Source organism: Antennarius striatus, chromosome 23, assembly GCF_040054535.1.
Source record: "Antennarius striatus isolate MH-2024 chromosome 23, ASM4005453v1, whole genome shotgun sequence".
Taxonomy (NCBI): domain Eukaryota; kingdom Metazoa; phylum Chordata; class Actinopteri; order Lophiiformes; family Antennariidae; genus Antennarius; species Antennarius striatus.
Window position 1 is genome coordinate 13,295,961 of NC_090798.1, and position 22,844 is coordinate 13,318,804.

At 43.2% G+C, this 22,844-nt stretch overlaps 1 protein-coding gene across 3 annotated transcripts; it reads left to right on the forward strand.

Annotated features, from left to right (window-relative positions):
• Positions 1 to 759: 759 nt before the first annotated feature.
• acox3 (acyl-CoA oxidase 3, pristanoyl) lies at positions 760 to 21,891 on the forward strand. Of its 3 annotated transcripts, XM_068307790.1 has the most exons (25): positions 760 to 807; positions 874 to 1,032; positions 2,945 to 3,122; positions 3,408 to 3,505; positions 3,603 to 3,738; positions 3,877 to 3,951; positions 4,041 to 4,130; positions 4,474 to 4,617; positions 4,746 to 4,834; positions 5,495 to 5,591; positions 5,679 to 5,861; positions 5,941 to 6,063; positions 6,159 to 6,279; positions 6,484 to 6,606; positions 6,676 to 6,789; positions 7,064 to 7,179; positions 7,338 to 7,512; positions 7,666 to 7,733; positions 8,598 to 8,684; positions 9,325 to 10,967; positions 20,649 to 20,823; positions 21,184 to 21,241; positions 21,336 to 21,355; positions 21,494 to 21,542; positions 21,719 to 21,891. In XM_068307790.1, exons 3-20 carry the CDS (start codon positions 3,003 to 3,005, stop codon positions 9,442 to 9,444), a joined length of 2,079 nt encoding a protein of 692 aa, XP_068163891.1. In that variant the 5' UTR covers positions 760 to 807; positions 874 to 1,032; positions 2,945 to 3,002; the 3' UTR covers positions 9,445 to 10,967; positions 20,649 to 20,823; positions 21,184 to 21,241; positions 21,336 to 21,355; positions 21,494 to 21,542; positions 21,719 to 21,891. The 3 variants fall into 3 exon arrangements, with proteins under 3 accessions (XP_068163891.1, XP_068163892.1, XP_068163893.1); XM_068307791.1 differs by having other exon boundaries at positions 800 to 1,032; positions 2,981 to 3,122; XM_068307792.1 differs by having other exon boundaries at positions 801 to 1,032; positions 21,494 to 21,564.
• Positions 21,892 to 22,844: the final 953 nt, after the last annotated feature.

The following is a 22,844-nucleotide window of genomic DNA, read 5'->3' on the forward strand; positions in this document are numbered from 1 at the left end:
AATTTCCATCGGGATCAATTATCTGTCAGTCTGTTTGTCCCCAGCTGTGTAATTTAAAGTCAATAGAATGTAATTTAAACATTCATTAGTAGTATTACACCATATATAACATTCAGCCTGAAATATATATATATTTTGATGTACTGTATAAGTAACTTTTCCCTCAACGTGCTGGCAACGCATTGCAGTGATTGGCTCTAGCACCCCCATGACCCACAAAGTGAGTAGAAGTGGAGGTTGCAAAGAAACATAAAATTCAAAAAAAGACAAAATCACAATATCAATGTGCGAAACAAAAGTATAATCCACACGTTTGCCTGCACGGAAATCTCATCAATTTCAACTAAGTAATTCTTAGTCTCATAAAGACTGTAATTAGTAATTAGCTTTATTTACTTCCTTTAACAGATGCATCAATTAAACCCATAACAAACAATCATAGCCTCACAAAATTCACCCACTCTTTCTGGTTTGTTAAATTTTTATTTCATTTTCGGTTGTGTCCAATCCTGCTTTCTTGTCTGTGCTGTTGCAGAATTCACTCCACAGAAGACTTTTCCCCCTCCAAAAGTTTGGATAAATGTTAACTCAAACGCCATCATTAATGCTCATATTCACAATAAACCTACAAAAGGACCTCCATTTGGAGTTCGGCTGAGCGTTTCTATTTACAACAGTCGGTCAAACATTTACTGGCGGACTGACTGGTGCTCTTACTCTGAAGGGTACAAACAGGAAGTGACACTAACTTCCGGTCGAAGAGCGCTTCCTGTATACTAGAAGCTATACGTGTTCACGTGAATCAAGGTAAACACGGGACGGTCGCTGCGGGCGGGGGCACCACGGAGTTGAGAAAGCCGCTCTGTTCCACAGGTAAGACGTGACGGGGGGGCTGGAGCAGCTAGCGCGTCTGTTCTGGAGCGGGTTCTGACGTCCACAGCCCCGGAAGGAGCGGGTGTGTGACGGGTGACCCCTGGAGGGTCGGGGCTTAGCGAGCCCCGGGAACTGGACTCTGACCCAGACCGGCAGCAGGTGAGTCCAAAGGTTACCTTCACCGTGAATAAAAGAGTTTACTGCAAAACTGCTGTTTCTATTACAACGACGGGCCTTCAGTTTGGTTTTAAATATGAATGTTTTAGTTATTCTACATGCAGAACCACATTTCTTGATATTTTTTTATTTAAAAAAAAAAAAACCCAACAAGTGTACAAATGTAATTTCCCCTAGGGGATCAATAAAGTGTATCTTCTTCTTCTTAAGTGTTGATCAAGGGATTTTTTTTTTGATTTTTGCAAAAACACTTTAATCTCATTCAAACATTTTGCAGTTTTACATCAGATGAAAGCATTTAAGTGCCTCAGAAGATCTTTTCCAAACAAACTTCAATCACATTTAACATTTAGAACATTTAGAACATTTTACAATTTTTCATTAGATGAAATTTCAAAAACACTAAACACTCAAAAACATTAAACACCAAGAAACAAAGGGAAATACAATATGAAAATTAGTGCATTATAACAGGAAGTTTGCAAAAGTGAGGTGGTCATCAACTAAAGTCCACAGGACATTTTTGTGACACCAGATGTTCCTAAAGTTATTCAGGTCTTTTGTCAATTTATAGAAACCAAATTCTAGTTTTAAGCGACATCTGATGTTACAGCAGAAAACAGGAGCTGCTTCTGGAACGGTATTGTTTTCAATTCTCCTCTTCCTGGACGCATAAATTGCAAGTTTTGCCTCCCCAGAAATAAAATTTAAAAGCTGCCACTTTCTCTGATTCCATCTATTGTACCCAGCAGGAAAGTAATAGCCGATGAATTCTTACAGATAATAAATTGCCCGCATAAAATTAGATGAACTTTACGCCTTTTCTTTATTATGTCGGTAATAAAACGCTGTAACAATGCAGTGACACCAAATGTATTCATGACACGTAAAGTAGTTGCTTTTTGTGAGCTTCTGCAGGGGATTTGCTCCCCAGTCAAACAACATGTAAATCACATTGAGTAGCAAATATTATTTGCTCTTAGGTGTGAACATGAGCAACCGTTTGGAAATGGAATGGAAAAAAATCTGTGCAATTGTTCTACTGTCATAAGTCTGCAGAACAAAATGTGAGCCAGGATGTTTGGTTGCTTTTTGGGAGTCTTAATGGAAAATAAAACTGCTGTTTGTACAAAGCTGCCTTTAACTAAAAGGTTATAATCCTTCAAGACCAACAACATATGAAACATTTTTCTGACCTTTTTTTAAAATTCAAATCATGTCATTTTCAAATTTTCACCAATGGAAATGTGATTTAAAATGGAACAATAAAAAAAATCAAATTGGATGCAGCTCACTTGGAGCCTAGATGAGCTATTTTTAGAACAGGTTATTGTGTTTGTGACCCCTGTTTCACTGGCAGAGCTCACAGGTAGCCCAGATCAGCGCAGAACGCACATTTTTATGTGTGAAGTTTATTCTTTCTCTTCTCAGGTGGTCATTGAAAGACAATATGTCTTCATGTGGTAGTCAGTGAGCCTGTTAAACCTGTTCACTTCCAACTTGCTCCATGTTGTTAAGTTGAATAGGCTTCAATAGACATAGTAAATATTACCTTCACAGGTAGGTTTTAGTTATTATTATTATTATTATTATTATGACAAAGCATAAAATGGTCCTTAACAATTTGGGATATTTCTTTTGTAAGAAACGTGTCAGCTGTAGCCTGACATTAGTTATTTTACTGACAATGGACCATTTGTTATCACCTGATACAAACACTGTTTCTCAGTTCACACTCTTCAAACGAGGATTCCACAAACGAGAAACAAACTTGTTCTTCTTGGAACAATCAAACATATCCAGATCTGGACGTGAACCTTTCACTAACGGTTATCATATTCTGTTATTAAGTTGGTTGATCTGACATTCCTGTCCCTGTTGCTGCCTGTTACAGTTCAAGCTGTATAGACATTATCTACATTTGCTGAAGGAACCTGCAGTCTGAACAGAAGATGGATCATGAGGTACCGGACCTTCCCACTGGCCCTCTGGATTCCTACAGGAGAAAAGCCTCTTTCAATTGGAAAGAAATGCTGAAATTCATCGAGGGAGAGGAAAATCATTCATTCAAGGTGTCACATGTTGGTTTAATTATTACTAAATCCACATCCTGGTTATTTGTTGGTAGACGTGTGGAGAACTGGGTGCATTGTTGGTCAAACTGAACATGTTTTGTCAAAAACTGTTGAAAATAGGCAAAAAGATTTTGAAGAGCTTTGATATTTACAACACTGTAATAGAGAGATGTAGTTGTTGTTCTTGAACGGTATAACCTTATCAATAAAGGAACCTGTCTGAGCTCCACTAGTTTCTCACTCTCTATTCATATCTCATGTGTTTTCTCTTCGGTCCTTCAGCAACACGTGTTCAAGACCCTTGAAAACGACCCACTGTTTGCTCGTCATCCTGGTGAAGACGTCCCTCTGGAGAAGATGAGAGAACTGACCTTCCTCCGGTGCTGTTTTATCAATATCACAGAATATTTCATCCACTCATCCTTGAATTCATCCTCACGGCACCTCAGGTCATTGACCTTCTCATTGAAACCACAGGGTGAAGCAACTCTTTCGCTACTCCTTCTTGACCAACGAGGAGATCATGACCAACCCCTGGAAATCTGTGATGCTCAATGATTGTCTGGGTATGTACGACTGGAGCGTCGCCACCAAGTACTTCCTCAACAAAGGGGTGAGTTGTAAAAAATATAGTTTCAAATGATCGTTTATTTGATAAGACATGAACCTGCTTTCATTTTTTAGTTGAGCTGAAACAGATGTTTTCAGACATTATTCAGTATTAGCACCGAGGGTTCATCTTCTGTTTCAGATGTTTGGAGCGACTGTGGCGAACACGGGATCAGAGAGACACAGCAAACACGTTAAGAACTGTGACGACATGACGGTGAACAGTCTTGACTGATCCACACATGTTGCAGTGGTTTGTCTTTAGAGATGAACTAAGAGTTTCAAAGTGCCTCCGTCTGTCTCTAGACGTTTGGATGCTTCGCTCTGACTGAACTGAGTCACGGCAGCAACACGAGAGCCATGAGGACCACGGCGACCTATGACCCCACCACCCAGGTCAGCACACAAAAAATGCATTCATATGGATTTTTTGATGGCATTCCATAATAATTCTGATTATTCTTTATTTTTTCTCGCAGATTTCTGTCAACCACGACGATTTCAAACTGTTAGGTTCATATTACTGCTGGTTTTGGAGTGTATTTTGTTTTGTTATTGATTTATCTTTACGTACTCACAAATTACACACCGTTTACCCAAACTTGATTGCAGCTCTTCCCTCCTGCCGGTACAGATTCAGCCATTAACAGCAGGAAAATGCTGATTTATCAGAGGGGTTTGGTTTTTCTTCCTCTGATCGATCAGAAGCTGAGGTGATCATTCTTTTCTACCTTGCTAGGAGTTTGTCATCAACTCCCCAGACTTCGAGGCGGCTAAGTTCTGGGTGGGGAACCTGGGTAAGACAGCGACACACGCTGTGGTGTTCGCTCAGCTCTACACACCTGACCAGGTGTGTCACGGCCTGCACTCCTTCGTCGTCCCGGTAAGTCTCTGGACCAAAGTCACTTTTAATGACTGAATAATTGTCCCAGGAGGTTGAAACCCAACACTGATGGAAAGACATTTTGCACATGTGTCTCATTTAGTAAATGTACAACCATTATGTTGCAGGTAAGAGATCCCAAGACTCTACTGGCTCTACCTGGAGTTCTTGTTGGAGACATAGGCAAGAAGCTGGGCCAGAATGGACTGGATAATGGGTATTCCACCTAGATCTGATCCATCATTATGATTATTATCCATCCATCCATTTTTCTTATCATGGCTGTTATCCACTGTAGCGGGTCATTGTGTTTTTAGAACGGTGTGATCTTTTGAAATGGACACGCTCCCTGAAACACAGCCTTTAGTTAAACTAGATTAGGCACACATGCGTAAATGTCCTGGACCAACAAAAAAAAGCTTCGTACACACCTGACCACTGCCAAACAGGAAGTGTTTTATTTTTATTTTTATTTTTATTTTTATGGCCATTTTAAAATATTTTATTTGTCTTTTTATATATTTTTTATACATTTATTTATATATTTTTTATTTTAATTTATTGAAAAAATATTTATACATTATTTATTTATTTATTTGTTTGTTTGTTTATTTATAGCCATTTTTTAAACTTTTATTTTTATGGCCATTTCACAAAAATAAAAAAGGTCACACATAGTGTGGTAACAGACCACCAGAGGTGTAAACAGATCACCTTCAGGTTTGACCAGCATTAAAGGATGAGGATAAAAATGGAAATTCACACTTTGGTCAAATTACAATCGCCAACAAAACAATGGAAATATTTTACAAGCATTAAAAAAATAACCCAGATTCACTCCCTGTCCTGGTTGTCACGTTTCTGTTTTTGACATCAGGTTTGCTTCATTTCATAACGTGAGAATTCCTCGTGAAAATCTGCTGAACAGGACAGGAGACGTTACTCCTGACGGCTGCTACGTGACCCCGTTCAAGGTCAGCAGGAAATCCGTCATTTATTTAATTTGTAATGCATTTATCTTCGTGTCCCATGGAGCACACATTCTCTCCACTGTCCTGTAGGACCCCAACAAGCGTTTTGGGGTGTCTCTGGGGGCCCTGTCAGCGGGCAGGGTGTCCATCACCAGGATTTCTCTCATCAACCTGAGTCTGGCGCTGACGGTCGCCATCCGCTTCTCGGCTACGAGACGGCAGTTTGGACCCAAACCCATGGAGGAGATTCCTGTTCTGGAGTACCAGCTGCAGGTGGAGCTGAAGCAGCAGAGACACACGTGACCAAAGCACAGCTTCACACACATTCATCATGTGTGTGTGTTTCCTCCAGCAATGGCGTCTGATCCCATACCTGGCAGCAGCGTACGCCCTGGAGAACTTCTCCAAATCCATCTTCATGAACTTCGTTGAGTTCCAGATGGGCCTTCTGATGAGGGACAAGAGCGACAGACAGGTCCGTAAAACACCACGTATGTTACGTTTGTCTCCATCCAGGTCGATCCTGGGACATAAATTCTAGTCTTGAAAACGTGTTTCTGTGTTTTCCAGTCTGAGCTGGGCAGAGAGATCCACGCCATCAGCTGCAGCAGCAAACCGCTGGGCTCCTGGAGCGCCCAGAGGGGCATTCAGGAGTGTCGGGAGGCCTGTGGGGGGCACGGATACCTGGCTAGTCAGTCACACGCATGTGCAGAAACACACACACACACACACACACGCAATCCTTAGCAAACTCACTGTAAATTAACTGAGTAGGCTAAAACTTGAACTTGTAATTTCTAATATGCTGGTCATGAGACTTATGATGCAGGTTGGACTCTTATAACTTGACCTCTTGACCCCACAAATATAGAACAATAATGTGTTTTCTCTCCAGTGAACCGACTGGGTGACCTGAGGAACGACAACGATCCCAACTGCACGTATGAGGGAGACAACAACGTGTTGCTGCAACAGACCAGCAACTACCTGCTGGGCTGGCTGCACGCCAAACAACACGGTCAGTCCCATGTGACAGGCAGGGGTTAACGTAGGGCAGCAGAGTCATTTCCTTCTTTTTGCTCTGCAGGCGCCGCCCGGATTGAGTCTCCTCTTCACTCCGTAGACTTCCTGAATGATTTCCACAACATCCTGGAAAGCAGGTTTCCAGCAGCAACAGTGGAGCAGTGTATGGACGCAGCAGGTGTGTGATTAAAGCACCGCCTTCTTTGTGTCTTTATTCTTTACTTTCACTCACGTTACACCCCCTCATTAAGCTCTCACCAATAATTTGCTACTGGATTATCTGTAATCTCCCAGGTGTTGAACTGTTTTCTCCATGACAACAAATCATTTGTCCAGAATCGGGTTCACATCAGGTCCAAACTCACCAATTTTTTTCATAGGGGTCATAGGTCACAATGTCACAAGTGAAAGGGAATCAAGGTCATTTATTTAAATGTCCCCTGTGAATCCAGTGCCGGTGGCGGCCTACAGGTGGTTGGTGTGTTTCCTGCTGGAGAAGAGCCAGAAGAGGCTGGAGGAGCAGAAAGCCTCTGGAAAGGATGAGTTTGAGGCGCGAAACGACAGCCAGGTGAGAAGAACAGCTCCTGTGTTCCGTCACACAGGTGAAGATGGAGAAAGACAGATTCAAAGTTAAATGAGTGAGAACATATCACCAGTGTTGAGACAAAGACCAGGTCTATGATTTAACAGCATCAGGTTCTTGTGTGTGTGTGTGTGTGTGTTCAGGTGTACTTCTGCCGTTCTCTGGCCATGGCCTACATTGAACACAACTGTCTCCAGAGGTTTTACGAGCGTGTTGTTGATCAGGACACGCCGGCCGGTCTCAGACCCGTGCTGACGAAGCTGTGTGCTCTGTATGGGCTGTGGAGCCTCAGCAGCCACATGGCCACACTGTACCAGGGTAGGTACACCAGTCTATAGGAGGACAATCCACCAGGAGATCGGTTCAGCTGCCTGTGGAGAGGATTCTGATCAGAACCAGATTCAGGAGCGGCTCTGAGAGGACACTTGTAGAACATGAGTCCAGTTAGTAACATGGTTTGTTTCTGCTCAGGTAATTACTGCAGCGGAGAAAAACCTGCCGAGTTGATCCAGATGAGCATCATCACGCTCTGCTCCCAGGTAGACGTCTGTCTCCACCCCCCTCTCAGTCCCCCCGTTACATCCCGCCAACCGGTGATGTGTTGTACATTCACACATCAACACTGGCAACTTCACCTCATCGCGGATTTTTTCGTAATCAGTCACGTGATAACGTACGTGCATTCTATTGGCTGACGACATCAGGAAGTGCTTTCGGTTCCGTGAGTGTCTGACTTCTGTGAGACACAAAAAGTGTTTTAAACAGTCTGTCAGAGTGTTTTAATGGTAATACAGATAGAAGCTGGTGTAATATCAGTATGGGGGGGGGGTCAGAATGTTTAAATTACCCTAAATAATGAGATAAATATTTTGTTGGTCTATCGTGGAATTCTTTACTCGCGTGTGGTTCCTGGAAGCATTAACGTGAAGAACGAGTGTAGTTGTCAGTGTTCGTGTGTTCGTCCGTTAGTTTGTCCACAACCGTTCAGATAGAAAGATGAAACTAAAAGCACATCACTCAGACAGCAAAGGGGATAAAAATGAGACGATGACCTTGACCTTGAGAAAACTAGGTCAAGGTCAAATCTCAACTTTTGTACTTTTTTTTTGCACATACTGTATCTCAAAACCGGATAAGATAGAAAGATAAAATAAAAGGCGTTATATTCAGGGAGGCAAAGGGGATGAAAATTAGATCACAACCTTGACCTTGGAAAACTACGTCAAGGTCAAATTTTCACTTTTCTACCTTTTTTGGTTCACATCTCTGAAACCTGATGAGATATAATCACAAAACAAGAAGCAAGATTTTCAGGAAGCCAGAGGCACAAACATGATGATGTCACAGGATGTTGCATCTCTGACTGTCTGTTAACCTCCTCTGTCCCTGGATCCCTCCTGTAGTTGAAGGATGATGCTGTAGCCTTAGTGGACGTTCTTGCACCTCCTGATTTCATTCTCAATTCACCTCTTGGCAATGCTGATGGCCAGGTAAGAAAAACAGAGGCATGATTCTCTGGTGCACATCTGTGCTAACAAACTAGATACACAAGTAACTTGTCTAAAAATGCTAATGCTAATCCCTGAACACTCTTTAGTAACACGTTCATCAATATAAAAAACAGATAACCAACAAAATATAAATGCAGCACGGTTTTGTTCTCATTTTTCATTGGTTGAAGAATGAAAATTTTAAAAATAATTTTAAAAACTGATCAGGACCGATGGCCGCCCAAAAGAGTCTGGGTCCTGTCCGGAGTTTTTTCCTCAATGAGGGAGTTTTTCCCCGCCACTGTCGCTTATGCTCTGTAGCGTTCAGTTGGGTTTCTGTCTGTTAAACCGTTTTGAAATGTCTGTTGCCATGATTATTTGCTATATAAATAAAACTTGATTGATTGAAAAACATGCACTGCCAGTCCGCAATAAATATTCACAATTTATCCATTTCTCAAACGGAAATCGCCGTCATGTTTTGATCACGGGTGAGTTTCTCGTCACGAGACTCACCTGCGAGATTCTGCCTCATTAAAACCGACCAAATGGCAGCACGACGCTGCAGCGTGTCATTTACCTGATATGTGATTGTATTGTCAGTATTCTGTGACTAATCATGTTTTTGTCTCATCTGCAGATTTACAGGAACCTGTGGTCTGTGATGATGCAGGGCAGCCAGGTGCTGGAGCGGCCGTCCTGGTGGAAGGAGTTCTGCTCAAACAAGCCTGTGGTCGGATCCCTTCGTTCAAAACTCTAGAACCTCGACTCACGCTGGACTCGTGTCTGAAGCCTCCAGCTTCCAGAAGTAAACCGTGTGTGCCTTCAGACCCACAGACTGTACAACTTCAACTGGAATGTCCACACGTACAGTGGCTTGTAAAAGTAATCATGACCTAAGTACAAAGAAACTTGGATAAAGTACTTGCAATTATGGATCTTGGTCTTTTACATAAAATTCCAAGAAAATATGTTTTTGTTTCATTTAAATTTAATTTAATGTTAATTTTTAATTTTTGAAATTAAATTAAATTAAATTAAATGTGGTCAGAAAGTAATGGAAAGGTTCAACTTCTGCAAGCCACCACACATTTTCTTGCCAAATGCTGAATTATAGATCATTCATTCATTCATTCATTCGTTTTCAACGAATGAATGAATAGGCTCCAGCAACCGTGTGTTCGGGTCACACGGTTGCTGGAGCCTATTCCCGTGGACTTAGGGTGCGAGGCAGGGTACAAGGCAGGGTACACTCTGGGCACGACGCCAGTGCACTGTGGTAGATCAATCAATCAATGTCACAAATGTCTACTGATCATTCTAGTACCGTCCACAAACAGCTGAATTGACGGGACTGACTCTTAAACACATGTGATGCCTTAACATTGAATTGATGTGTTTAATTCCACTTTGGGCTACCTAGTTGGGGAACAGGAGGTTTGAAACGTACTCAGGCATAACTCTGATAACTTCCAGGTGACTCCTCACACATGAATGTTGTTTTTTTAAGACGTCCCTCCGTCTGCAGAGCAAAATGTGAACATTTTCTGAGCCAACTCAGTGTGAACACTAAAATATACAAGGATGACGCGAAAGTTTTATAATTGATGAAATAGAAACTGATCAATTATGTCTAACAGAAATAAAAGTATTGATGTAAAACATGTCTGACATCTGTTTTAAATGTTAACATTTATCGACTCTATGTTTCATCATTAACAACACATTAAGTCTGATTCTGTCAGGTGAGGGGTGAGATGGAAGGTGAAAATGGATAGCTGGGGGAGCAGGTGAGGTTAAGAGTGAAAAATGAGAGTGAGAGGTGTATTTATTACATGTTTGAACAATCCGACAGCTGAAATTCTCTATAATTGAGTCAGAAGGAAGTGAAAATTGTTCATATGTCGTGTCTCAGTGTTCCACTGCAGACAGTCTTGTGTTTGTAACGTAACTTTGGAAAATGTCTGAAGAAGTTCTTGATTTATTCATGTGAACCTTCTCAGGCCACATTGATGACATTTCACCAGACAGAACAAATTCACACACAGAGAAATTATTCAGAATTATCTTTGTTTTTATTGTCTTTTTACATTATGCTTCATTAGCGTCACAATTTAAATTTAAATCATTCACACAACAAAGTCATGAAATGCACATTTTATGTCTGATTCATTCTGTTTCCTCAGCAAGGTCCCAGGTGTGACGACAGGTGCCTCCTGCGGCTTTCCTATGAACAGAATCATTCAGTTTCTTTAGAGTTGGTCAGAGAACTGAAGGATGAAGGTAGAAAATCTCTAATTAAATCTCATTGTAATTAAACCAGTCAGAAAGTCTTTGTTAAAACAGTATTTTTGTTATTGTGACTGAAAGATTTCTTTACCTTTCAGAGTAGAATCACTTACAGTGTTTGGCTTAACGTTTTCCATCAAATCCACACACAGGACCAACATATGATGGACTTCCATTCTGATAAAATGTGTCAATAGAATATATGATACACAACATTATTGTGGAAATCATATCACAAATATCAAAAACCACCTCTTTCCTAATGTTATTTTGTACAACATGAACATGAAACAAAGTTGAAGCTGTTGTTTTACCTGCTGGTCTGATTCTCCCTCTGACAAAGAACATGAAACACAATTTATTGTCTTATTGAAGTGGTTACAGCTCATACATCCAATGTACTGCATGGAATTAGTGATTCTATTTACCTGAAGGGGAGAACATGATGGAACATGGGCACGGGCAGCAACAAGCCATTGTGTTCAGCTGCAACAACACAACCTTAGAGTCAGTGATATTCTTTGTTCCTTGGGAAACTCATCTCTTCCTGCCCATTTCAAACACATGTTCACTAGTGAACACAGTCACTGTAACGGGGATCCAAGAAAGACCTGGTTCCACTTCCACTTTCTGTCTCAACATATAAGAAGGACTGAACAGTTTGTCAAAGCTGCAGAGAGCGAGACTCTCATAGTCTTCAGTTCTTAACAAGCTCTCTAACGACACCAGTGCTCACAGTTATGTGAAATACATATACTAACACATTGTCTGTGGAGTCAGAATGTGATTGAAGGTGGTGTATGCCATCCCATAAAGAACACTGTGCCCCAGAAACAGGAGTCTTACCTTTGTAGTGGACGTCTTGCAGACAAACTGGGATGAAGTGGTAGAGAGTCAGTGTGAAGAGGCTGCTTAAATAGGTGCAGGCATGATGGGGTGAGGTCAGCTGGCAGTGGGTGGAGTAGGGCGGATGAGGGGGCGTGTCAGTCAGGTGATGGAGGAAGGAGAAGGCCTGGGGCACCTGGAATGAAATGTGTTTGAGGATATGGGAATGTTGCTGGAGGTAGAGACGAGAGACCATGTGACAAACATGATGTTGATACCAGTGGAGATGCTGCTCCCAGTTTACACTGTAGAGTTAATTTGCGTACAGTGGGTACGCAAATGAGACTTTTTTTAGTCCGTGTGTCAGAAACTTGTTTATTCTCAACCTGAGAACATGTTGACTACGGATAATCAAATCCATATTTGACGTTACTAATGAGAAGACACACCTAAATGGTCAACACACCCTTTCAATACATCAATCCTAAACACACACATTGATATTCAATATGACATTACTGCATTATTCCTGTGGGCAAACTAAAAAACTCCAAACTAAAAGTTCCTAAAGGGTTGGACCTCATTTACCCGTTTCCTCTTTGGGAGTGCAGTGGTGATGTTCACGACATGAAAAGCAGTTTTTGTGTAATCAGACAGAACTGAACTTTAAACTTTAAACTTAACCTTCTTGGTGGAGGAAATGAAATCCACAAATCTTGTCTCATCTCTGTCAAAGTGGGCGGACATTTTAATTTTAATTTTTATCGTTCACTACAAACACAGTGCTTTGGTTCATATACAAACTCACAAGCTCTCATATCAAATACAAATGTGTATAAAACACTAGCTATGATTATTCATTATCAAACTGCACAATACCATCTGTCTGGATGATTCATGTATCCGTCAGTGATTGTCTGTGAGGCGGTCGTGTCCCCTTGATGATAAATCAAAGAACAACTACATCTCAACACACATCATGGAGAAATTAACTAACTTAAAGGTGCATTTCACATTTTTCTGCCCTCCAGACCCCTGCTCATCTGTAGCTCTCTGGCTGTTTGAACAACAGATTGGACTTCCTTGTTATTGCATGTCCACCTCTATGATGCTAAAAAAACCACATGATTGTAGTTTACTATGGATTACATATTCAACTTCATAATTATTCACTAGTATACTGTATATACTGTATGTATATGTGTGTGTGTGTGTGTGTGTGTGTGTGTGTGTGTGTGTGTGTGTGTGTGTGTGTGTGTGTGTGTGTGTGTGTGTGTGTGTGTGTGTGTGTGTGTGTGTGTGTGTGTGTAAAAAAAAATCTAAAAAAATGTCCCTCTCACCCTTGTGGGGTGGTATCTGTGTGTCATCCTCCAGCTGGGGTCCTCTACCAGACCCCTGGGAGTCTGAGGGTTCTGTCAGTATCTTAGCTGTTCCTAGGACTGCGCTCTTCTGGACTGAGGCTTCAGATGTTGTTCCAGGAATCTGCTGGAGCCACTCTTCCAGTTTGGGGGTCACTGCCCCAAGTGCTCCTACTACCACGGGGACCACATTAACCTTGACCTTCCACATCTGTTCCAGCTGTTCCTTCAACCCTTGATATTTCTCAATCTTTTCGTGTTCCTTCTTCCTGATGTTGGCGTCAGCTGGAATCTCCACATCTATCACCACTGCTCTCTTCTGCTCTTTGTCCATCACCACTATGTCCGGTTTGTTAGCCAGTAGCTGTTTGTCGGTCTGGAAGCTGAAGTCCCACAGGATCTTAGCCTTGCTGTTCTCAACCACCTTCGGTGGTATGTCCCATTGGGATTTGGGTACTTCTAGTCCATACCGGGTACAGATTTTCCTGTACACTATCACAGCTACTTGGTTGTGCCTTTCCATGTATGCTGAGCTGGCGAGCATCTTACACCCTGCTACCACATGCTGGACTGACTCTGGGGCTTCTTTACATAGCCTGCACCTTGGGTCAGATCTACTGTGGTAGATATTGGCCTCTATTGCCCTTGTACTTAGGGCCTGTTCTTGTGCTGCCATGATCAGTGCCTCTGTGCTGTCTGTCAGTCCAGCTTTATTCAGCCATTGGTAGGTCTTCTTGATATCAGCCACTTCCTCTATCTGACGGAGGTACATGCCGTGTAGGGGCTTGTCCCTCCATGTTGTCTCCTCCTCCTCCTCCTCTTCCTCCTCAGGCTTCTGCTGTCTAAGACATTCACTGAGCAGTTCATCTGTTGGGGCCATCTTCCTGATGTACTCTTGGATTTTTGATGTCTCATCCTGGACAGTGGCCCTGATGCTCACTAGTACTCGGCCTCCCTCTTTCCGCTTAGCGTACAGCCTCAGGGTGCTGGAATTGGGGTGAAACCCTCCATGCACTTATCATGGCAGCACATTATATATACAGTGGGTACGGAAAGTATTCAGACCCCTTTAAATTTCTCACTCTGTGTTTCATTGCAGCCATTTGCTAAAATCAAAAAAGTTCATTATATTTCTCATTAATGTACACTCAGCACCCCATCTTGACAGAAAGAAACAGAAATGTAGAAATTTTTGCAAATTTATTAAAAAAAGAAAAACTGAAATATCGCATGGTCATAAGTATTCAGACCCTTTGCTCAGTATTGAGTAGAAGCACCCTTTTGATCCAGTACAGCCATGGGTCTTCTTAGGAATGATGCAACAAGTTTTTCACACCTGGATTTGGGAATCCTTGCATATCTTGCACTGTGGAGATGCTTCCGTCGGGCCACTCTGCCATAAAGCCTTGACTGGTGGAGGGCTGCAGTGATAGTTGACTTTGTGGAACTTTCTCCCATCTCCCTACTGCATCTCTGGAGCTCAGCCACAGTGATATTTGGGTTCTTCTTTACCTCTCTCACCAAGGCTCTTCTCTCTTCTCCCACAATTGCTCAGTTTGGCTTGACGGCCAGGTCTAGGAAGAGTTCTGGTCGTCCCAAACGTCTTCCATTTGAGGATTATGGAGGCCACTGTGCTCTTAGGAACCTTGAGAGCTGCAGCAATTCTTTTGTAACCTTGACAGGATCTGTGCCTTGCCAAAATTCTGTCTCTGAGCTCCTTGTGCAGTTCTTTTGACCTCGTGATTGTCACTTGCTTTGCCATCACCCACCATGCTTGGTGAGGAGCTTTCTAGTCTTGATGTCTGTGGCTTCTATCTCCTCCTTTGGCCAGCTTATGATCCCAGCGGGGTGTCTGATGACCGGCAGTGCATACATGTTGATGGCTCGGACCTTTGTACTTGCCATTCAGCTGACTTCTCAGGACTTGCCTTACTCTCCGGAGGTATTTGGCTGTGGATGACTTCCTTGCGGCCTCCATTAGCCTGTGGGATTCCAAGGTATTTGTAGCTGTTCTTGATGTCTTCTATCCTGCCCCCTGGTAGGTCAACCCCTTCAGTTCTGATCATCTTGCCCCTTCTTGATACCATCCGGCCACATTTGTCTAATCCGAATGATAGATAGATAGATAGATAGATAGATAGATAGATACTTTAATGATCCCAAGGGAAATTCAGGTGACATCTGCTCGCAAGAGATACAATAAATACACATAACAATGACAGAAAGTAATGGCACAGCCAAAAGACGTTGTATAAGTTAAATTATTTACATGCTGTTACATAATTATAACAACAGGAAACAGAAGAACCTAGAATAAAAGGAAGGAAGCATAGGGACATGGGAGAAGAAGAGAAGTAAGAGCATTGGGTGTAGATGAAGTGTGATCAGTAACACGTGGATGAACCGAGCAGTGAACTGATTAAGGACCCCCACAAAGTGTCCCACAGTGCATCCACAGTGCGTCCCAGGCCCCCCACGTCTATCCCTTCTCACCCGACCTTGATGACCCTGCGGCTTCAGACCCCCTCCTTCTGAGAGAGTGGTTGTGCCCCCTGATGGCACGAGGCACAAAGGAGGTCCTGAGTCTCTCAGTGGAGGAGCTTGGTGACAGCAGTCTGCCACTGAAGGAGCTCCTCTGCTGGGTGTAGGTGGTGTGCAGGGGGTGGGTGGTGTTACCCAGGATCAATCTAAACCTGGACATAGTCCTCCTCTCTAGAACAGTCTGTATTGAGTCCAGATCCTGACCGATCACAGAGCTAGCCCTCCGGATGAGCCTGTCGAGTCTCTCTGTGTCCCATTTCCTGGCACCACCACCCCAACACACATGGCGTAGGACAGCACACTGGACACAATGGACTGGTAGAACAGTCTGAGCAGATTAGAGCTGATGTTGAAGGAGGCCAGCCTCCTCAGGAAGTACATCCTACTCTGACCCTTCTTGTATACACAGTCCAGGTTGTGCGACCAGTCCAGTCTACTGTCCAGCTGCAGCCCCAGGTACTTATAAGTCCCCACTACCTCCACCTCCTTACCCCCGATGACTACTGGCTGTGGGGAGGGTGGTGCCTGCCGGAAATCCAGCACCATCTCCTTGGTTTTGGAGATGTTTAGCTGAAGCTCGTTCCGCTGACACCACCCCACAAAGTCCGTCACCACTCTCCTGTACTCCCTCTCACCACCACCCTTGATACATGCCACAATTGCAGTGTCATCAGAGAACTTCTGCATGTGGCACGTACCCGAGTTATGTTGGAAGTCCGTTGTGTAGAGGGTGAAGAGAAGGGGTGAGAGTAGCGTACCCTGCGGGGCCCCGGTGCTGCTGGTCACCACTGATGACAGACAGTTCCCCATACGGACGTACTGGGGTCTGTCTGTTAGATAGTCCGTGATCCAGCTCACGAGGTAGGGATCCACAGCCATGGAGGTTAGTTTGTCCTGCAGGAGCCGGGGCTGGATGGTGTTGAAGGCGCTCGAGAAGTCGAAAAAGAGCACCCTCACTGCACAACTCCTGACATCCAAGTAGGAGAGGGCCCGGTGGAGGAGGTACAGGACTGCATCATCAGCCCCAACTTGTGGCCGGTAGGCGAACTGGAGAGGGTCCGTTGCGCCCTGTACCTGGGGACGCATGAGCTCCAGGACCAGTCGCTCTAGGGTCTTCATCACTTGCGAGGTGAGAGCGACTGGTCGATAGTCGTTGAGGTCAGTGGGGCATCTCCGCTTGGGTACAGGGACGATGCAGGATGTCTTCCACAAGGACGGGACACTCCCCAGCCGGAGACTGAGGTCGAAGACCTGGTGTAGGGGTCCGCCCAGTTCGGCAGCACAGGCCTTGAGGAGTCTAGGGGGGACCTGGTCTGGTCCGGCCGCCTTCCTTGGGCGAAGCCTCCTCAACCCAGACATCACCTGCTCCACATTGATGGCCGTGTGTGGGGGCGTGGCACATTGATCCCTCCGGCCGGGGGGTCTGGCAGTTGGGGTGGGGGAAGGGTGAGTCAATTTCTCGCTCATTCCTGGCATACAGCTTGATGTAGAGGAGATGGCTGATTGTTATCCCACTTCGGAATCTGTATCTGTAGCCACTCTTTGTGATGATGTGACTGAGGGGGTTCAGGCCTATACAGAACAGCAGTGGTGATAATACTTGGGCAATTGGCTTGGAGTTAGTCTCCAGGGTTGTCTTCCACTTTCACATTGAGTTCTTGGTGTTGTGTGATGCTTCTCTCTCCCATATGCCCTTCCAGTATTTCTCCACCTCAGCTCTTGGTGGGTCTGGCAGGATGCTATTTCCCTGCCACTGAGAGTACACCTTTGCTGGTTGACTGGAGAAGGTCTTGTTTATTCTCCTGGCCTCTATCTCCTTGGTGTATCTCTACAGTCCGTTAGTGTCTGTTTGGCAGTTTCGAGTGCTTCAGGCATGGAGAGCTTGCTGTATTTCCTGGGTACCCCTTTATTCACCATGTTCCCCTTCTGTAGTTCGGCTAGCTGGCTGACTTCTCTCCGTGTCGCCTTTATCTTGGCCTCTAACCGTCTCTTCCATGGAGGGTATTTTTTGTTATGCCCCGTGTTGATCTTATATCCCAGCATCTCGAGGATTACTGTTGCTGTACTGTGGATCAGCTTGTTGGTCTCAGTTATGTTCCCTGTGGGGATGGTTCTTATTGCAGCATTCACATCTTCTAGCAGATCTTCTGAAGGTACTTGACAACTTAGCTTCAGTATTTGTCGGAGGCTCCAGGTTTCCATTTGGGTCACGATCTTCCTTCGCAGGTCAGCAGCTCTTGTATTGAGGCTATGTATGTCTCTTGGGGCTTGGTACCCAATCTCGGATTGAGGGGGGGTGATATCCCCCCGCTGACCTGGCGTCCTGGCTCCCCCTTGCCGTAGCATTGTTGTAGTATTTCATCGCTCTCTAGTTGTGACAGCAGTTTCCGGTTACGGATGTTGGAACACTGGGCTAACAGCTGTTTCTTTGTTAGCCTTGATTGTGGGTTTCGAAGCATCCATTGGTCCCACATCCGCCCCATATATCCCCTCTCTCTGGGATTACTGGTGTAGTAGCATTCCAACAACTCCGTATTCTCTGCCCTTGTCCATGTGTGTCTTGTTCCAGTAACCAATTTCTCATCAGATTGTGCATATATATATATATATATGTATGTACTACAGACGCAGTATTTGCTTTGAGGATGTTGATAGAGAAGTACAGAGAAGGCCAGAGGGAGCTGCATTGTGTTTTTGTAGATCTGGAGAAAGCTGATGACAGGGTGTCCAGAGAGGAACTGTGGTATTGTATGAGGAAGTCTGGAGTGGCAGAGAAGTATGTTAGAGCGGTGCAGGACATGTATGAGGACTGTAAGACAGTGGTGAGGTGTGTGTAGGTGTGACAGAGGAGTTCAAGGTTGAGGTGGGACTGCATCAGGGATCAGCTCTGAGCCCCTTCTTGTTGCTATGGTGATGGACAGGCTGACAGACCAGGTTAGACAGGAATCTCCATGGACTATGATGTTTGCAGATGACATTGTGATCTGCAGTGAGAGCAGGGAACAGGTGGAGGAGAAGCTAGAGAGGTGGAGGTTTGTCCTGGAAAGGAGAGGAATGAAGGTTAGTCGCAGTAAGACAGAGTACATGTGTGTGAATGAGAGGAACCCAAGTGGAAGAGTGAGGTTACAGGGAGAAGAGATCAAGAAGGTGGAGGATTTGAAGTACTTAGGGTCAACAGTCCAGAGCAATGGAGAGTGTGGAAAAGAGGTGAAGAAGCGTGTCCAGGCAGGATGGAACGGGTGGAGGAAAGTGTCAGGTGTGATGTGTGATAGAAGAGTTTCAGCTAAAATGAAAGGAAAGGTGTACAAAACTGTGGTGAGACCAGCGATGTTGTATACGATGTTATAGCAATGTTATATACGAGACAGAGAGAGAGAGAGCGACAGAGAGAGGCACCAAATGAGCAGCTTATTTAGGGGATGGTGCCTTGCTCAAGGAAACCTTGGCCGCTCTCAAGAGTCAGCTGGCATCTCTCCACTGCCAGTTTACACTCCAAACATTTTCATTCACGCAGGTCTTGAACTGGTGGATACATTCATCTTTACTGTGCATATGAATTTGACTGTGACCTACTTTTCTCAAGGTCAAGGTCATCATCTCATTTTCATCCCCTTTGTTGCCTGAGTGATGTGCTTTTTGTTTCATCTTTCTATCTGCAACGGTTGCATAGATATTTGGTGGACGAATGGACAGACGAACGAACAAACAAATGAACAAACGAACGATCGAATGGATGGACGGACAGACAGACGGACACTGACAATCACAACACATCAACGCTTTGAAGCGGGACGTAATTACAGCGCAGTGGGAGGGTTCCCCTCAGAATTCATAAAGAAAGGTTCAATATTTTTCAACCTTTCCCAAAGGACCAATGCCAAACACACACCTGGAATGAATGCTTACAGATTTATCACTGGTGAATCAACATTCCTCAGGTAGAACAATAATAGAACTACTCAGGCTGAATAGTGAGCAGGTAAAGACTCTGAATGAAAAACTTTATGAGTAGAACCAATGACATTAGTAGTTCGGTCTCATGATGTGGAGCCATCTACAAACAAACGGAGATCTTTATTTATGAGACAAGTCAGAACAGGGAGAACAAACATGAGCATTTTGGAGTATGTTAGTTTACCCACAGGAAAAATAATCTCATACTGTGTACATCAGTGCCTCTGGTGTGTTTAGCAAAGATGTACTGGCAGGAGTATATTGATCATTAAGGTGTGTCTTCTCATTAGTTACTTTTATTGGAATTTGATTATTCATATGTGAACACCAGCAGGTACTCAAGTTCACAATTTGTACAGCTAAGCAAGACTTAAACCAAACAACATTTCCTTCAAATGATCTACATAGGTAATGCCAAATAAAGCAACACAAATGGGACTGTTGTGTATACATTTTATTAAGAAACTTTTATGAAGAAACTTCACATGAAATCACATGTAATCCAGTCTAGATGAACAAGAAGGTAAATACAGTTCAGTGGGTCTTAATGACTCGTAGTTGTGCACACTCTCACCATCATAAGTGCTGTGTATTGCTGCAGACCCATGTAGTCGCAGTCATTTTGACTGGTTACCATATACACGGACACCAGGTCGAAGGTCCTCCTGTTGAGATTCTCGCTTCCATCCTCAACGTACTATTGATCGACCATCGATGACTTATAACGCAATTAAAGGGAAGCACCCTTATTCACCCGACCGAATCAATAATCTAATCTTACCTGCTACACATAGTCAACATGTTCTCAGGTTGAAAAATGAGTAATTCAAAGTTTCTGACACACCGACTGAAAAAGTCTAATTTGGTTGAACTGGTTTAACTCTACAGTGTAAACTGGGAGCAGCATCTCCACTGGTATCAACATCATGTTTGTCACATGGTCTCTCGTCTCTACATCCAGCAACATTCCCATATCCTCAAACACATTTCATTCCAGGTGCCCCAGGCCTTCTCCTTCCTCCATCACCTGACTGACACGCCCCCTCATCCGCCCTACTTCACCCACTGCCAGCTGACCTCACCCCATCATGCCTGCACCTATTTAAGCAGCCTCTTCACACTGACTCTCTACCACTTCATCCCAGTTTGTCTGCAAGACGTCCACTACAAAGGTAAGACTCCTGTTTCTGGGGCACAGTGTTCTTTATGGGATGGCATACACCACCTTCAATCACATTCTGACTCCACAGACAATGTGTTAGTATATGAATTTCACATAACTGTTAGCACTGGTGTCGTTAGAGAGCTTGTTAAGAACTGAAGACTATGAGAGTCTCGCTCTCTGCAGCTTTGACAAACTGTTCAGTCCTTCTTATATGTTGAGACAGAAAGTGGAAGTGGAACCAGGTCTTTCTTGGATCCCCGTTACAGTGACTGTGTTCACTAGTGAACATGTGTTTGAAATGGGCAGGAAGAGATGAGTTTCCCAAGGAACAAAGAATATCACTGACTCTAAGGTTGTGTTGTTGCAGCTGAACACAATGGCTTGTTGCTGCCCGTGCCCATGTTCCATCATGTTCTCCCCTTCAGGTAAATAGAATCACTAATTCCATGCAGTACATTGGATGTATGAGCTGTAACCACTTCAATAAGACAATAAATTGTGTTTCATGTTCTTTGTCAGAGGGAGAATCAGACCAGCAGGTAAAACAACAGCTTCAACTTTGTTTCATGTTCATGTTGTACAAATTAATACAAAGAAAGAGGAGAAAAAATTCATATTTGTGACCTGATTTTCATATTAACGTTGTGTATCATATATTCTATTGACACATTTTTCAGAATGTTGGTCCAGTGTGTGGATTTGATGAAAAACGTTACGCCAAAAACTGTAAGTGATTCTACTCTGAAAGGTAAAGAAATCTTTCAGTCACAATAACAAAAATACAGTTTTAACAAAGTTTTCTGACTGATTTAATTACAATGAGATTTAATTAGAGATTTTCTACCTTCATCCTTCAGTTCTCTGACCAACTCTAAAGAAACTGAATGATTCTCTGTTCATAGGAAAGCCGCAGGAGGCACCTGTCGTCACACCTGGGACCTTGCTGAGGAAACAGAATGAATCAGACATAAAATGTGCATTTCATGACTTTGTTGTGTGAATGCTGATTTAAATTGTGATGTTTTAATGAAGCAGAATATAAAAAGACAATAAAAACAAAGATAATTCTGAATAATTTCTCTGTGTGTGAATTTGTTCTGTCTGGTGAAATGTCATCAATGTGGCCTGAGAAGGTTCACATGAATAAATCAAGAACTTCTTCAGACATTTTCCAAAGTTACGTTACAAACACAAGACTGTCTGCAGTGGAACACTGAGACACGACATATGAACAATTTTCACTTCCTTCTGACTCAATTATAGAGAATTCAGCTGTCTGATTGTTCAAACATAGAACAAATACAGCATTTCCTGAACACATAGACTTATTGGTTCAACTCAAGAATATTTCCATGTTCAACACATTCAGGATTTCTTACATGAAGTATTTGACTGTTGACTAGATGTCACAGGGTATGCTATTAATCCGGGGGAGACAAAGTGTGACACATTTATTTTGAGCTGGGATGAGAACTGTTCTGTTACTTTAAATGTTATAAAAGTGTCCTTTGATTCACAAAACAAATGACAGTTCTCTCCTTTATCAAATATAAGACCAGTTGTCTCTTGTCACTACTAAAGTGCACAATGCCATCTGTGTGAACAAAGAAGCAATTCATGTTTCCATCAGTGATAATCTGACTGGAGATTTTTTGGACCTGAAGATCGACAGAGAAAGTTCTACACCTGAGTGTCCATTATGGATCGATTTGTTATAAGTCCCACCAATATTGTCTAATGTAATACAATTTAAATGACAGAAATTGTTTAATAAAATAAGCTTTTCTCATTATATGAGGCATCATGGGAGAGCTGATTGGCCTGAACCCCCTTTCTTCTACAGCTGGCCCAACCTGAATCACTGGAAGTACTGTATATATACTTTAATTATTAGCATAAAATTAAGATTTAAAGTAAAAAAAGAGACAACTTTAATAGGGACACCGTCACCTATGCAATCTTGACCAATCACAACAGGATATTATATGAAGTTATAGCAGTTTGGGTTTGTGTTGTTGGTTCAGGGTG